A 16,318-nucleotide genomic window follows, 5' to 3' on the forward strand; every position below is an offset into this window, starting at 1 on the left:
GACATGAAAAGAAAAATCAACTCTGCAGCAACAATGATAGACACCAGATAAGTTTAAGAGCTAAAACACAGAATTCAACCCGCTGTCCCTTAAATGACTTCTGTCTATTTGAGTTGACACAACTCAGCAGTGGTTCCATGTACGTTATAAAGCCTAAGTCCAGCATAGAGAGGCTCAGTGAATGTGGTCTGGAATCTGTGGAGGAGAGTCATGGTTTCAGAGACGCTGTAGAAGGACAGAATACCTGCACTGGGATCCAGGTACACTCCTACTCTGGAGGGCACAGGACCTGAGACGTGAGTTATGCTACTGTTGTTCAAAAACATAAAATCGTAATTGTCACAAACTAACGCCCAAGATGTGTCACTCCATCCAAAGAAACATTGATACGACCGCCCTAATCTCTGTATACTCTTGTATGCGACTGCTACATAAACTCCTGACCCTCTCACTTCCACCTCCCAGTAACAACGTCCAGTCAGACTCTCTCTACTCAGGACCTGCAAATGTTCAGTGAATCTGTCTGGGTGACTACAATAAAACTGTAGTCCTCTCACGAATGTTACTTTCCTGTTCCCCTCAGATAATAACAGCTCTGTGTTTGCTGTGTTTGGATCCAGTGTGATTTCCCGTGAATATTGTAAGAATCCAGCTCTGGTCTTTGGCTCTAGTTGTGACAGTAAAACATCCACTCCAGTCCCCGTCCGTGAGATTTTTGTCCATTTCTCACTCAGAACGTCCTGCAGTTTATCTCTGACTACTGACACAGCCGCCGTCACGTCCTCAAAGAAGCTCAGGGGACGGATATTGATGCTGGATAAGTGTGTAGATTCACTGAGCGGTGACAGTGAGGGGTAGTTGAGTAGAAACTGGTTGTGATCCTCTGTTTGTGACAGCAGCTTCATCTCAGCGTCTCTCCTCTTCAGCTCAGTGATCTCCTGCTCAAGCTTCTCCTGAAGCTCTTTGACTCGACTCACTTCACTTTTCTGCTGGGATCTGACCTGCTGCTTCACATCAGAGCATATTTTCTTCATGAGACGGATCAGCTCGGTGAAGATCTTCTCGCTGTCCTCCACTGCTTTATCAGCAGAGCGATTGACAGCCTCCACCTCCTGTTGGAGCAGCTTCACATCTTTCTCTCTGTCCTGGATCCTCTGCTGGATGTTGAGTCGACTCACCTCCAGCTCTCTCTGCCTCCTGGTCCTTTCTGCTGCAGCTGAGACGGTGTCGTGGCCTTTATGTTCATCCACAGGGCAGAGATAACAGATACACTGCTGATCAGTACGACAGAACATCTTCATCACCTTGTCGTGACGAGAGCAGATGTTCTCCGGGAGCTTCTTGGACGGCTCCACCAGCTTGTGTTTCTTGAACGGAGCAGAGTCATAATGAGGCTGGAGGTGTTTCTCGCAGTAAGAGGCCAGACATACCAGACAGGACTTGAAGGCTTTCAGTTTCCTCCCATTGCAGACATCACAGGCCACATCTTCAGGTCCAGCATAGCAGTGATCAGCAGGAGCAGCTTGGAGTCCAGTCTTCTTCAGCTCCTCCACTAAATCTGCTAACATGGTGTTTTTCAGCAGGACAGGCCTCGGTTTGAAGGTCTGCCTACACTGAGGGCAGCTGTAGATCTTCTTCTTACGCTTTCCATCCCAGAAGCTTTTAATACAGTTCATGCAGTAGCTGTGTCCACAGGCAGTAGTCACCGGATCCTTCAGTAGATCCAGACAGATGGAACAAGAGAAGGTTTCCCGGTCCAGCTGAACTCCTTTCTGCGCCATTTCAACTTTCAGTAAAAACGACTGTCTGAGTTTCACTGAGCTCTGATCTAAACAGCATGTGTTTGTGCAGTGAATGGGGCCTGCCAGCTCTTGCACGTCACCACATGTCGGTTACACCCTCCTTCAAACTGTAGATCTGAAGGGGAGGGAACAAGGAAATAAATAGAGAGGAGCTGGCCAGTTAGAGGATGGAAGAGGAGGGAGGGGTTATCAAGCTTTGCTTCATTCCAGGAAGAGGAGCAGCACAACTGACTACGTCCCAAAACACATACTTTTCCTTTTTTACTTTTAGTACACAGCAGCCGTCCTTACAAAGTACGTACTGTTGCATGCATGCAGTATACATACAACTGTGACATACTGGCTGTGGAGCTGGTAGCAGAGGGAGGGGTTATCAGGGTTCATTACAGGAAGAGGCTCACTGAGCAATAGATGTCATTTCAACATCACCTCTGTGCAGTAGCTCCAGATTAGCTCTGATATAGAGCAGGATTTATTGGCCAGGTATAGCCCAGTTTTAGACCATATTTTTGAATTTCTGAATTCTGTAATAATAGACGTCTTAAAGGGTTGTGCTTTATGCACATTTTATCTTAAACGATGTTATTAAAATTGAAGGATATCATTTTGAAAGATGTATGTAACAATTGTAAAGTAGGTTACAGTATGTTCAAATATGAATTGAGAATTTGTTCTGACATCAATTCCTTAAAGTAAGTATGCGCAAAATATCCAGTAGTGACGCTCTACTCAGCGGCTGCACTGCCGTGACGCTTTGCCTTCTCTGCACCGACGGTGACTGTTCGGCAAGGAGCAATGTGTTTTAATAACTCCATTAATTAATTAATTCATAATTATTAGTTGCATTTTTGCCGTGCTCTTTTGGGCATGTTGGGAATGCATGTCGCCTAGCTCTCCAGCTAGCGAGCTAACTTCCGATTCCCTCGTCTGGAAGTCGGTGGGTTTGTTAGAGGCCTGAAATAAGGTCTGTGGAAAACACAAGCTGAAGAGATTACCTCTGGAACAGCTTACCTTTTCATATCAACAGCTCAGGCCACAGAATAATGTCGCTGCTGAAGACTCACCTCTTTTTGCTGGCGTTTCATTAAGTTTATTTTCTGTTGTTGATGGTAAAAGGTTAGGGTCAACCAAGACCTACCCGGACACCCTAAAGACACCCTAATAATTAAAGCCAAACATGTGAGTTTTTTTGTCATCAAGTTTCCTCTATTAAACCTCCCTGGTCAAGACCTGTACAGCACAACTTGGGTAATACAATATATTGTATTAACAAGGTTAGATTCAAGGAAAGGCAGAGGTTCTCTAGGACATCTAAAGCTCCAATGGGTCCACCATTTTAGGTTGTTATCAGCCCGACAACCCACAGTAGTCATCATGGTAAAAAGTGTTATTAAGTTTTCTCAAAGTCTGGTATTTGATGGAAACAAGACTCGTTTAAAACCGAGTATGTGTCTGGACCGTATGTGGTCAGTATGTGAATTTGTGGCTAAATTGTTATACAAATAGTCAGTGGTCATGTCTATAATGTTAAATCCAGTAAGTCTTTCTTAATATACTGCAGTAGCCAGTGTGGCTGTCGATAAGGTGGGTGAACTACTGGGTAGAGATGGGTAGGTTACAGAGGAGGAAGTGGGTAAACTCTCCTATATATTCTAATAAGTGAATATACTGAAAACCGCCAGAAAAAGTGGTAGTCCGTTTACATGCTTACATCCTCCACTACACCACTGGAAGTAGCATATGAAGACATTGTAAAGCTATGCATAAAAAAAGTCAAGAATTTTTGTAAATTAAGTTGCAAGAACAGTTTTTTTCCACTTATATCTTAATGTTTGATTGAACAACAACTTATAATGAAGCAAATGACATTCATTAATAGTAAATGGTAACATTTACTGGTCAGTATATTGTTCATTTTATACAAGGTGAAAAGGTATTAGCATGACATACAAGGTTAAAAGTAGTTCAGTTTTTTATTAAAACATGTGTATCAAAAGCGTTCATATAATGTTCCAGATTTCCAACTATGAGAAAAATCTTTACTAAAACAATTTTAAATGTAGTTTTCCATATGTCATTTAGAATGTTCATACATATTCTTTGATATATAACAGTGATGTCATCATCCTTTAATGTTGTCATATTCTGGAACATTAGGCTAGTTTAGGTAAACACCTTAAGCGTGCAGCTACAATACACTCACAGTTGACAATCTCTACTCAGTTCGATATTAATGCTTCATATAAAGAATATGGTTGGTATTAATCTGTATATGTTTTTAACTTAAAAAAATGATTGTCATACAATTTTAATGAAACTGGACTGAGTTCCAGATTTGAAACTATGATAAAAAATCTTTACTACTGGATGAAACATTTTAAAAACAATTTTAAATATAGTTGTCTATATGTCATTTCGAAAGTTCATACATATTCTTTTATGCATTGCAGTGATGTCATCATCCTTTGATGTTGTCACACATTCTGGAACATTAGGCTAGTTTGGGTAGACACTTGAAGCGTGTTACTACAATACACTCACAGTTGACAATCTCTACTCAGTTGGATATTTGCAACATACATATATTTTTTTTCAGAATAATGCTTCATTTAAAGAATATGGTTGGTATTAATCTGTATTGTTTTTAACTTAAAAAAAAAATGTCATAAAATTTTAATGAAACTGGACTGAGTTCCAGATTTCCAACTATAATAAAAAAAATCTTTACTACTGGATGAAACATTTAATTTTTTTTTAACTTGGACATAGTGATCAGGGGAGAGCGCGAACGCAGTCCCCCACTACCAGAAATTATGCAGTTGAGATTCCCACATTTGGGGAATTCACAGGGGTCAGCACAACCAGAGTGCAATGGCTGAGCCTCGCCCTGGGTGAACAACATAAGAATTTAATAAATTTAGTTTTTCATATACCATTTCGAATATTCATACATATCGTTTTATGCATTACAGTGATGTCATCGTCCTTTGATGTGATGTCATCGTCCTTTGATGTTGTCACACATTCTGAAAAATTAGGCCAGTTTGGGTTGACACTTGAAGCGTGTTACTACAATACACTCACAGTTGACAATCTCTACTCAGTTGGTTATTTGTTACATACATATTTTTTTTCTTCAAAATAATGCTTCATTTAAAGAATATGGTTGGTATTAATCTGTATTTGTTTTTAACTTAAAGAAAAAATTATTGTCATAAAATTTTTAATGAAACTGGACTGAGTTCCAGATTTCTAAGTATGATAAAAAAATCTTTACTACTGGATGAAACATTTAAAAAAAATATATATGTAGTTGTCCATATGCCATTTAGAATGTTCATACATATTCTTTAATGTATAACAGTGATGTCATCATCCTTTAATGATGTCACATTCTGGAACATTAGGCTAGTTTGGGTAGACACTTGAAGCGTGCTGCTGCAATACACTCACAGTTGACAATCTCTACTCAGTTGGATATTTGCAACATACTTACTTTTTAAAACAGTGCTTCATTTAAAGAATATGGTTGGTATTAATCTGTACATGTTTTTAACTTTAAAAAAAAACGATTTTCATAAAATTGTAATGAGACTGGACTGAGTTCCAGATTTCTAACTATAATAAAAATCTATAGTAATGGATGAAGAATTTATAAGTAAGTGGTGTGTAACAATATGTACATACGTCACGAAAGGTTATCAGCGTTGAGATTCTCCTGCTGTCATCACTGACGTTGTTGCTGCCGTATTTATTCCTAGATGGAGTGTTAATAGAGCAGCTACAATGTTAGCGTAGCCTGGCACTGATCGATCCGAACTCCATTAAGAAAACAAGCATTTTAAAAGTTGTCTGCTTATCGTCTTGCGGACAGACCTGACAAAGCATGAATTCAGACTTTTTACTAATCAGCATCTTTTATGTAGTTATTTCGGCACACTTTTGATCTGTTTACAACAACATCGCTGCCGTATTTATGCTTAGATGACGGTATGTTGAGTGTTGATGGAGTAGCTACAATGTTGGCATAGCCTGAGGTCTGTACTACAAAGCGAGTTCAACATACCCAGGGTATCTTCTTGTTATCTGGCTTAACTAACCCTAACAAACGAGATCACGCTAGGCGGTCCTATAAAGTTGGTTATCAACTCTGTAAATCAACCCAGAGTTTCTCTGTCTCGTTATGAGCGCGTTCACATGAACGGGGCGGTGTTTGCAGCATCTGACCAATCACAGACATGAACAAGTCCACAGACTTGCAGACGGACAGGCAGAGCGGCACATTTTACAAAGGAAGAGTGAACTATATTAGACAAATACGAAGAAGTTAAACACAAATAAAATCTAATTTTTCAATTTTAGTCTGGATTATGACTTAAACTTCTTCATATGTGTGTAATATTATCATACAATCCCTGAAGGGTTAACCCTGAAGTTACCTCGCTAACCCTAAATCCTGCTTCACAGTACAGGCCTCTTGTAGCAGGCAGAGAGAGGGAGGAGCTGGCTGCTAGAGAGATGCTAGGTGTGCTTCACTGGGCCCTGGCAGCTGAGAATCCTCTCGGTTTCATTTTCATTCTCTGTAAAAGAAATATGAATTTAGAACATTCATTACCAACAAGTTTATTGAAATAGTTCTCACTCCCTTTCTCCTGTCTTCCACCACAAACATGACCAGTGCAATAATAAAGGCTTTTCATTATGTTCAGGACTCAGAGTGCCAGAATGGACTTTCTATCTTCTGAACGATGTGTTGTTTTTAAATCAGAGCAGATATTTTGTTACAGAAGGAAGTAAGTTCATTTTACAAAACACAACACTGTCGTTGTGTTTTCACCCTCAGGACCACCGTAGATCAATTCACATGAGTTCCTGAAAGTAATCTGTAAAGGAAAACATACCAATAATTGGGTAAAAGATGTTGGATATTCTTGCCTATAGGCTGAATACTCTGATAGCTGAGAGATAGCATCATGGTTTACAGGATGGTTAGGTATGAATCCTTATTGTTAGCTTGGGGATAAATGACAATGAGAAGGTGAGAGTATGCATGACGGTTGTATCGTGCCGTAAAATTATGTAAACGCAGGTTGACGGCACAATGTAAAACTGTTAAGTGACAAAAGACTATACCTCTACTATACACTACTTGTTCAGTTCACTACACTACCGGTCCAGCACCAAAGTGCAGACGAAGTTAGTTAGCAGCTGAGGAGACAGATATTTTTCACAGGAGTTGGTGGACAAAAAAAAACTGAGCTAAAAGACAGTAAACATTGGATGTATAGTAGCCCTCAGCGTCTTGATACCGACCCACAAGGCACCCGTTAGCATCTGTATGAGACGCATGGGGCTTTCAACTAACTCCAATGTAAACCCATCCGCGTCATTATCAGACTCAGCAACGGACGTAGTATTAAGAGCATGAAAATCCACTACGGTCGGGAGAGAGGAGAGGTGGATGGGGTCAAACAAACACAGGACTTTCATTCAGGGGACCGGTGTTTGTGTCCCTTGTGAAACCAAAAGTTGAGTTATCTTCACTGAAGACGTTATTTCACGTGACGCTATTTCACTGAGTCACATGACGTTACATCCGTAGCTTAAATTCCATAACACGCATACTTACTTTAAGCCAAACCATGATGTTTTTTCTAACCCTAACTAAGTGGTTTTGTTGCCTAAACCTAACCGCCACCGTTTCACAACATTAACTATGTATTACACTGTAACCACAACCTTTTCACCACCTTAACCACATGTGAACCATCTGCGTCAAGATACCACGCAAGAGGGTGCCCTCTGTGTCGTTATAGTGATGCAAAATATGACGAGTAGGAATGAAATGAGATTGTTGCTTAAAGAATAGATCTCAAGAAGAGACTCTTAGTTAGGAACTTTGCGTGCTATTTGAAGAACTCCTTGTGGTAAGAAAATATAGTTCATTAATATGGCCTGTTTTAGTGTAGTAATGAGATATCTGATACTTTAGAAGCCACTGAAGCACCTCGGTAGCCGAATGGTTACAGCGCATGCCACATAACCACATAACCACAATGTCACCTGTCTGATTCCAACCTTTGTTGCATGTGAGGCCTCCTCTGTCTCTCTATCTCTGTCCTCCGTTTCCAGTCGGCCGCTTTGCTGTCCAATTCAGGTGAAAATGAAAAAAAAAAAAGAATTTACAGCACTGCCACATATAGTAGCTGCTTGTTGTTTGCAGAGCTGTTGGTATGAACTCTGTATTTGTGCAGAGTGATGATGTTGCCACTGGAGAAATCAATCAAACATCCCACACACACACCTCAGTTACTCTACAGAGCAGAGGACACAGAACACAAGAAAAATGGATTCAGATAAATGTTGTGGATCGAAAAAGCAGCGAAGGTCAGAGCAGAGACCCAGAGAGGTCTTTTAACAGTTTAACCCAGCCTGGCATCTCTGAGGTCCATTGAGGAAACTCTGCACGAGTGTTCTCTGAATCATCAACTGTAGGAAAAAAACATGAATGCAGTGCCTGTCACATCACCCATACGTTTCTGTGTTAAGGTTCAGTAAGTAACGTACCTTGAAGTCTGTAGAGGCCATGGCTGAGATTGATTTTAGGATTCTTTCTTGTTAAACAAACAGTCATCTCAACATTAACCACAATGTGATCATGAGAGGTAATCCGTAACAACAAAACAAGCTTTGTTATCTCATAACTGACAAAACTGTCCTCTACCGAATAATAGACACAGTTACACACAGTCTGTTCTTGATCATTATAGACTCTATTGTGGTAATCATTTGCAATTAGCAGACATTATTATTATGATTATTATGTTGCCACTCAGATTTGAAATGAGCAGCTACTGTAGCCTCCTCAAACAGTGCTACTGGATCATATGAACAGTTTACAGTAGCTACCAGTGAATTAGACGACGCCCTGCGATGTTCTTTTAATCTTCCTATATGGACTAATAATGCGCCCATGTTTGCTGAATATAGAGACCTTTGACCAGTCAAACAATACACAACACTATATGTCTGCTGATTATACTTTATTACCCATCAGGGTGATTTCTGTCTATGACTATGAGAAGACTGTCTGTACTAAGATCACAAAATACAAATTTTGACATGAATGTCATGTTTTGAGAAGTGTCGCTGTGTTGTGGGTTGAACTATTACTCTTCTTTTACATCTTATGTCTGTGGGACTCTTTCATTAAACATTTTCATATTGTTTTTGTTTTTTTCTCAAATAGTTCAACACAAAATGGACCAATTCAAGCTTATCATCGTCCTCTATACTCCCATTGTTACCAGTATTCAGTCAATAGGCACAGGTGTAGGCAGGTGTTCTATTCTGTGTCCAGTGTGTCTACTGGTCTGCTGAGACTACCAGACCTAGTGTGCAGTATAGGCCATCAGTGCTGACAGGCAGGGGCGACTCTTGGAGCAGGTGAACCGGTTTTTGGGTCCCCTTAGTCCTCTGTCATCAGTTCATAAACCCTGAAACAACCTTCACAGGTGCTGATTTTGTGGATGCCTCAAACTGTATACTACAAAACATAATGTATAAACATTTGCTGGAATAAATATCAAAGAAAAGTTTAGTGTCCAAAATGTCCAGATGTACCTAGGTCTGCATGTCATTCCAGTCATTTCCAGCTTAGTGAAACAGAAAAATGTAAAAAAAAAAAAATCAGACAATAAACCTTTTTAACAACACACACTTTGACTTATCATCAGGTAACTTCATCATACGTTGGTTTTAGCTGCAGTTCAGCTGAACCTGTGCTCATTTTGACTGAGACATCAGCAGCTAAGCAAGTCAGATGCTAAGTGATCATCATCTCTAACATGGTGCTTTCTTTCTTGTGTTTGTACCTGGTGTGTGTGTGTGTGTGTGTGTGTGTGTGTGTGTGTGTGTGTGTGTAGTTGGGGTACCCAGGGTGACTTCACCACCACCCAGCCGTTACCTGCTGTGAAGGTGAAGCTGTTTACTGAGAGCACAGGAGTGTTGGCTCTGGAAGATAAAGAGCTGGGGAAGGTAGGAGATGACGATTCTGTTATACATTTTGGTTCATTTCAATTGGTGCAACCTTTGTACAGTGTACAGTACATATTATATATAGAGCACATCCAATACAATGATGTGACTGTTCCCAGGTTGTGCTCCACCCGACTCCCAACAGTCCCAAGCAGTCTGAGCTCCACAAGATGACGGTGTCTAAAGGCTGTCCGGACAACGACCTCAGGATCAAACTGGCCATTCGCATGGACAAACCACAGAACATGAAGCATTGTGGGTAAGTGACAGTGAGAGATTTGAAGCAGGTTTTTACCAAAACAGGGATCAAGATCAATCGGTCCCAGAGACATCTGATCCTTCACAAACATTGAAAGTCATGCATTTTACTGTGGCCAGACTACAAAATAGAGAGATTTAAAACTAAAAGTAACACAAATATATTATGAGGATGATAGGATGATTAGGCAACAAAAGTTATCTCTTCAAGGGAAAGTAGGACAATAAGGGTCCTTCAGCATGCAAACTCCACCTTTTGGTTATCAACCAAAGAGGGTGTTAAATCTTTCTGTCCTACAGTAACAAGACCACAAACCCATCTTAGTTTCCGTCTGTTAGTTTTATGTCGGTTGGGGTCAAGAGATCACCCAAGGTAAGGTGCTTGAGATATGTCAGACACAGGCTTTAAACAGGTGAAAGACACTCACTGCATCTTTAATCAGCACTGTGCACTGATACTGGAATTGCTTTGCCCAAAAGGTGATACTTTGCTTCCCTCTTGTGGTTATCAGTTGTTACTACACAGGGTTGATGTTCCACTGCAGTAAAATATGAGACATGCTAACTTTTTTGAGGATAGGGCTTTCGGCAAAGTTTTAGAGTGGTGGATCCCCAGCAGATCGATATGAGGCCGTGAGCCCCATTTGATAAGATTTCCAATCGTGTAACTGTCTACAATTTATATTGAGAGGCTATAGTGATGGAAGTGAAATACTGATAATGATAATACTCATTCCTACTAAAATGATGAGATTTTGGCAGATATCTTGGCATGTCATAGAATCATGTGTATTTAATAACCTGGTAGGTGTATTCCCCTTAGATGAGGTCCTAGTATTGGCTCACTGGAATAGCTTAACGTAACAGAGTCATCGTTATTGTTTTTAATGCCTCCATGCTGATGACAGCCATGGCTGGAGGCACTATGTTTTCGGGTTGTCCGTCCATCCGGACATATGTACGTCCATTCTCGTGATATCTCACGAATGCCTGGAAGGGAAATTCATCTAATTTGGCACTTACATCCACTTGAACTCAAGGATGAACCAACCCCCCAGGAAGATCGCCGAGCTTTGAAGCAAATTTCCGGTGGAATTCCAACTTCCCTGTCCGCCAGGGGATGCCATTGGACCCAAAAAGACTTCTTTCCCATAAATTTACATCGGTAAAGAGACGTCTATAACTCAGCGGATAGTTATTCTTGAGCTAAATCAACTTCCCAGTATGAACACTCTAATAGCCCTTATTTAAATCATCAGGTCCTAAAAGTTGTAAAATGCACTAATAACCGAATCCTCCGAGACCCGGGCTGAGGCTGGACGGAGGGTTGGGAGGCGGAGTTAAAGGAAAAGCTACTGCGCCTGCTCTGTGAAGAAGATTGCCGGAAGATCCGGGTACTTCTATCGGCAGTCGAGCCATTTTTGCTTCATGCGCCACTGAATGAACGGAGCCCGCCTCCAACGCTGTATCTAGTTGTCTTTATACATCCATGGGATGAATTGATTCAAACAGTGCTGACTGCTATTCACTGGATGATCCAGCAAAAAAGGAAGCCTTCTGATTGGGCGGAGGCTATGCCCACTCCCAGCTACGCTGCTGTTTCATCGTGATTATAGATCCTTTGTCAGAAAGATTCAAGAAAAAAAACATTCCTTCTTTCCCTCGGAACATAATTGACGATGCATTTTAGTTGTATATGAACAGAATTTGATCATAGACAGGGTGACAAAGGAGACAAAGATCTCTCGACATAGCTGCTGTGTTTCTGGGGGCTAATCTGCTGTCTATATGATGGCAAATTCAGTTCTCCCAGACAACTTTCCTGTATCCGTACGTCAACGGGGTCATTATGGTACTGTATCATCTCTCTGCTAACTGGGGGTGTCGTTGGTATTCTTGCATTTTGAGCATTTAAAGGGACTCTATGTAAGAATCAGAAATGTCTTGTTAACAGCGACACCTGTGGCCGTTAAGTCAACGAAAGTCAGCGTCCTGTTGCTCGCGCTTGTGCTCGCTCTACATAGACATGAACGAGCATCGCTCAAAACAGTGAGGCGACACACGTCAGCTAAAAGCACAATATCACTCTATATTTCAGCTGCTTGGCAGTAATGTTAGCTGACCAGACCAAGGTCTCTCCATGAATCAATGCTGATCCTAGTGTTGGCTTTTCCTGCCTCAGCCTCCCGACCGCGGCCGACACGGGAAACCTCTGTTGGTCTGGAGGAGCTGCAGCAGTTATTTCTGCACAAACGTCCACTGTACATTCACTAGATATTCTCAGAGCGACTAACTCTTGCTCGTCTAGAGGTGAAGCGAGAGAGAATGAGTGCGGTGCGTGAGTGAAGGCAGGCAGGCAGAGGAGCAGAGACTCCCGAAGTCGACCAGACGGTCGAGAGGCTGGAGCAGGAAGAGTTAACACTGTTTTGCATACGGGCTTCACTAGATAGAACTTTGAGGTTTTGGTGCTTCCGTGTAGTTTGTGTTGGAGTCTGAGTCTGAACAGCGTAGCAACACGCTAGTGCCATGGGACACCGACACGCAATGATTTATAAGAGCGTAAGAAGTTACAAACAGTCACTTGAAATGTGCCGTCCCTCTGGCCAGCGTCAAAACAGAGATTATGTTTGGGTAAATGAGGTTTCCTTTGGTTTAACAAGGTCTAGGGGTGCCCAGCGGAAGATGCAAAGACACCCTTGAACAAGCGGCAAGTGTGATTTGTATTGGAGAGCATTGACTATCGACCACATGAGTTAGTATATACTAAATCTGCAGTGGCAGTCTGGACTGGAAAATAAATGCCAACCGAGTGAAGAGGCAGTGTTTTATACACACTGGTGCACACACACTTGTCTATAGAGAGCTGTTTGTCCACCTTCCTCCCTCCCTCCCCTCCATATGCTTTCTTTTGGGGGGCCTCGGAGGAGGCTGTTGGGCAGCCCACACCGCCTCGCTATACCACATCGCCGGCCACCCCTCTCTACACAGAACACAGGCAGGGCCCTCGCATGTCACCTCACGGATGCTGGTTTATTTAGGACGACAGGCAGAAGCAGCTCTGGGAGGGACCGGGGGGAAAGGCACACTGAGGCAGACTGAGGCAGGCTTTACCAGGGACACCCACGGCTGGGCCGGGAGCAGCAGAGGCAAATCAAACCGGGGTCCTCACCCTCAGATGTTCTTTTACAAACAAAAGCCCTTTCCCCGTCCTTCCTCCTTCTGCATCATGTTTTCATGTCATTTCTTAAAGGAAACGGAACACAGCAAGCCTTAGTACTTAGAGAATATCCATTTGGAGAAAGTAGAGAATAGACACAGCATGCCGACTGCTGCATTTCTGAATTAAATAATAAGAAAATCATCAGGGTGACAGGCTCTGAGCTCGCAATATCAGACCTTAGAAAATATCACACGCAAATGTTCTCTGTAGCTGGCACAAACTTTTTATGTTAGATATCACTGCATGTACTACTTTTTCAAAGGTTAGTCTTTTACTTTACTTAATGCTGCGGCTCTAAATCGTGACCTTCATTTTAAATCACAGTCAAGTCTTGATCTCAAGATTTCTAGAGATACCAAAAATGCTGAATTGATGTAGAAAATTATGTAAAGTTTTCAATCTGATGCATAATGATGCACTCTAAGCAATGTGTAACTCACATATCTGCAAGTTCCAGATGTAGATGATACTGTCCAGGACAGATGTGCAGTGTAGTGAAAACCCTTATATGGGGAGATTTAATTTAACGAGCTTTCATCCAGGAGACCGCTGTTCGTGTCCCGTGTTCACAACGTTCGGTGTTTTGTTGCCTAAATCTAGAGTGACGCCAATAGGGCTGACCCCAATGCAATATTTCTCACCGAAGCCCAAAAAAATTGTATTGGGGACAGCCCTAGACACCGAGGGTAACTAGAGTGGTTTTTATGCCAAAAATAAAGTGTCCCCAAGGGGCGTGACAGTGCGGCGGTATGTAACGAGTTGGGATGAGTACGTGTTGCTTTATCTGTACCTTAGAGCCTCTTATACTCCAGCTCATGTTGTTGATATGTGGTGATTGATTGATTAGTGTCCCTACAGCCCGGAGTCATCTCTAAGTGTCTGCTATATCTTACAAAGGTGTTACTAATAAAATGAACAATGGCTTCATTCCATTCAGTTCCAGCAGGACTCTGGTACGGTGTACAGTGTGTGCATGATGCCTAACAGATGGTTTACAGAAACAACTAAAGGCGTATTCACACCTGCTTTGTTAGTTGGGTTGAATGGAACCCTGGAGCGTTTACCCTCTTGGTGCGTTTTTTTTTTGGCAGGTGTGAACACAGTAATCGCACTCGGGTGCGCACCAAAACAAGCGAACCGAGACCTCCTCCAAACGAACTGCGGTACGGTTCGGTACGCTTCGTTTGTGGTGAGAACATGATCCGATCTCGATCCGGCCCAACCGAAAATGTATTGCGCTTTTTTGGATTAGACCAGCTAGGGTAGCGAGCTGCGCTGTGCAACAACAACAACAACATTACTACAAAAGAGCCTACGCTTGCCCTCACTATTCACATCAGTACTAAACAGGTGTAACGTCAGACTGTGTTGAAGACCGCGGGCATACCTGATGGATCTTGAGAAATGTTTTAGGCCGATGAGCATGTCACAGTTAAGGAGGGTTAATGCAAGCCTCCTCCTCCGTCCTCCGTACGTCTTGATGTGCACCTTTGGCGACTCCAGTGCATCAATACGTTGTTTTCCAGTCGCGTCATTTTCAAACTGCATCGTGTACTCTGAGTGAAAAATTGCTATGAGGTAAAAAAAAAGATGACCAGGGCCAAGATCAAGCTGCGTAGTTGTCCCTCCATTGTTGCGTTCTGGAAGTCTGCTCTTCTTTGTTTACATCCGGGAGTTTTTCCGCAGGGAAATTCTGACCAATTAGAGAGCAGTTTCTTTGCGCACCAACATTTTGGTCCGCTTGTACACAACACAAACCAAACTCGAGGCAATATGCAACATCGTAACAATTTGGTCCCTGATTCAGACCAAAGCAAACGAACTACAGGTGTGAAAACGGCCTAAATGGAACATTTAGTTACAGTACTGTGCTTTTGCTGCTATGACAAATATCTGCCCCAAGAAAAGTCTGTCAACTAAGACACAAAACAGTAAAGAAAGAGCAGAACAATGAGATGTAACACTGGGATGTAATTGGTTGCAGTAAAGACATTTTACCAGGAGAGGTCAGTGATGCACTACAACTCTATATGCATCATCTCTGTAGGTCTGATCAGTCAGAGCTGTACCAGAAAGAAGCAAACACATTCCATTCAGTTTACAACAGCAAGTTGAAACTAACCACACTTTTCTAAATGAATGTTTTTTGTTTTTTCATCCAACAGGTACCTTTGGGCCATTGGCAAAAATGTGTGGAAAAGATGGAAGAAAAGATTCTTTGTGCTGGTTCAGGTAAGCACAGCTAAGTCATGCTCTCACTGGATTTGGTTTTGGTTCCTACCCCCCCCCCCCCAGTTCCCTGTAAAACACAAACAATAAATGGTACTTTACACACAGCGAGTTAGGTGTTTTACTGGGTCGTCTTTAGGTTACCACTCTACCAGTCATGAAAGCATTTCTAATGAAGTCATTGCAGCCATGTACGCCTTAGTGCTCTCAACCTGAAGGGGGCTGGGGGTCATATGGGGATGCTGGAGGTCTATACGACTGATATTTTGACATTTGTTTGATGTAATTTTTTCAGAATTGATTAATTAATTAATTAATTAATTAATTAATTAATTCATATTAAATTGAATATATTTGGGTTATGGGCTGCTGGCTTGACACAACAAGGTATTTTGATTCAGAAATTGTACTATTCATCATCGTATGTGCCACTATTTGATAGACCCCAAAAGGATTTTTATTAATACAAGAACATAACAGTTGCAGCTTAAATGTACATGTACACATGGAATTATTTTTGGCTGAATGTACTCAGGTTATTAAACAAGTGTGACTTTACTGAGACTAAGGCACCAGACACAGTTGAGAATCCCTGATATGTTGAAGTTGTTGCAGATGATAGAGGGACATATTTTCAGAGAACATTCATTTTTCTTAAAGGTCCCATATTGTAAAAAGTGAGATTTTCATGTCTTTTGAATTATAAAGCAGGTTTAGGTGCAATATAAAAACTGTGAAAGTATCGAAGCGCTCAATATACAGAGAAACACAC

General features: G+C 41.7%; 1 protein-coding gene and 1 pseudogene across 2 annotated transcripts in view; one reads left to right on the plus strand and one right to left on the minus strand.

Annotated features, from left to right (window-relative positions):
• cadpsa (Ca2+-dependent activator protein for secretion a) overlaps positions 1-16,318 on the plus strand; it is a 199,583-nt gene that overhangs the window by 73,243 nt on the left and 110,022 nt on the right. For both annotated transcript variants that reach the window (XM_074648789.1, XM_074648797.1), the window contains exons 7-9: positions 9,728-9,839; positions 9,959-10,098; positions 15,483-15,549. In XM_074648789.1, the coding sequence (XP_074504890.1) occupies positions 9,728-9,839; positions 9,959-10,098; positions 15,483-15,549 (319 nt within the window). The remainder of the gene's footprint in view (positions 1-9,727; positions 9,840-9,958; positions 10,099-15,482; positions 15,550-16,318) is intronic.
• On the minus strand, positions 4,576-4,710 carry LOC141778769 (U1 spliceosomal RNA; annotated as a pseudogene).

This window comes from Sebastes fasciatus, chromosome 1 (genome assembly GCF_043250625.1).
Source record: "Sebastes fasciatus isolate fSebFas1 chromosome 1, fSebFas1.pri, whole genome shotgun sequence".
In the NCBI taxonomy this organism is placed as follows: Eukaryota; Metazoa; Chordata; class Actinopteri; order Perciformes; family Sebastidae; genus Sebastes; species Sebastes fasciatus.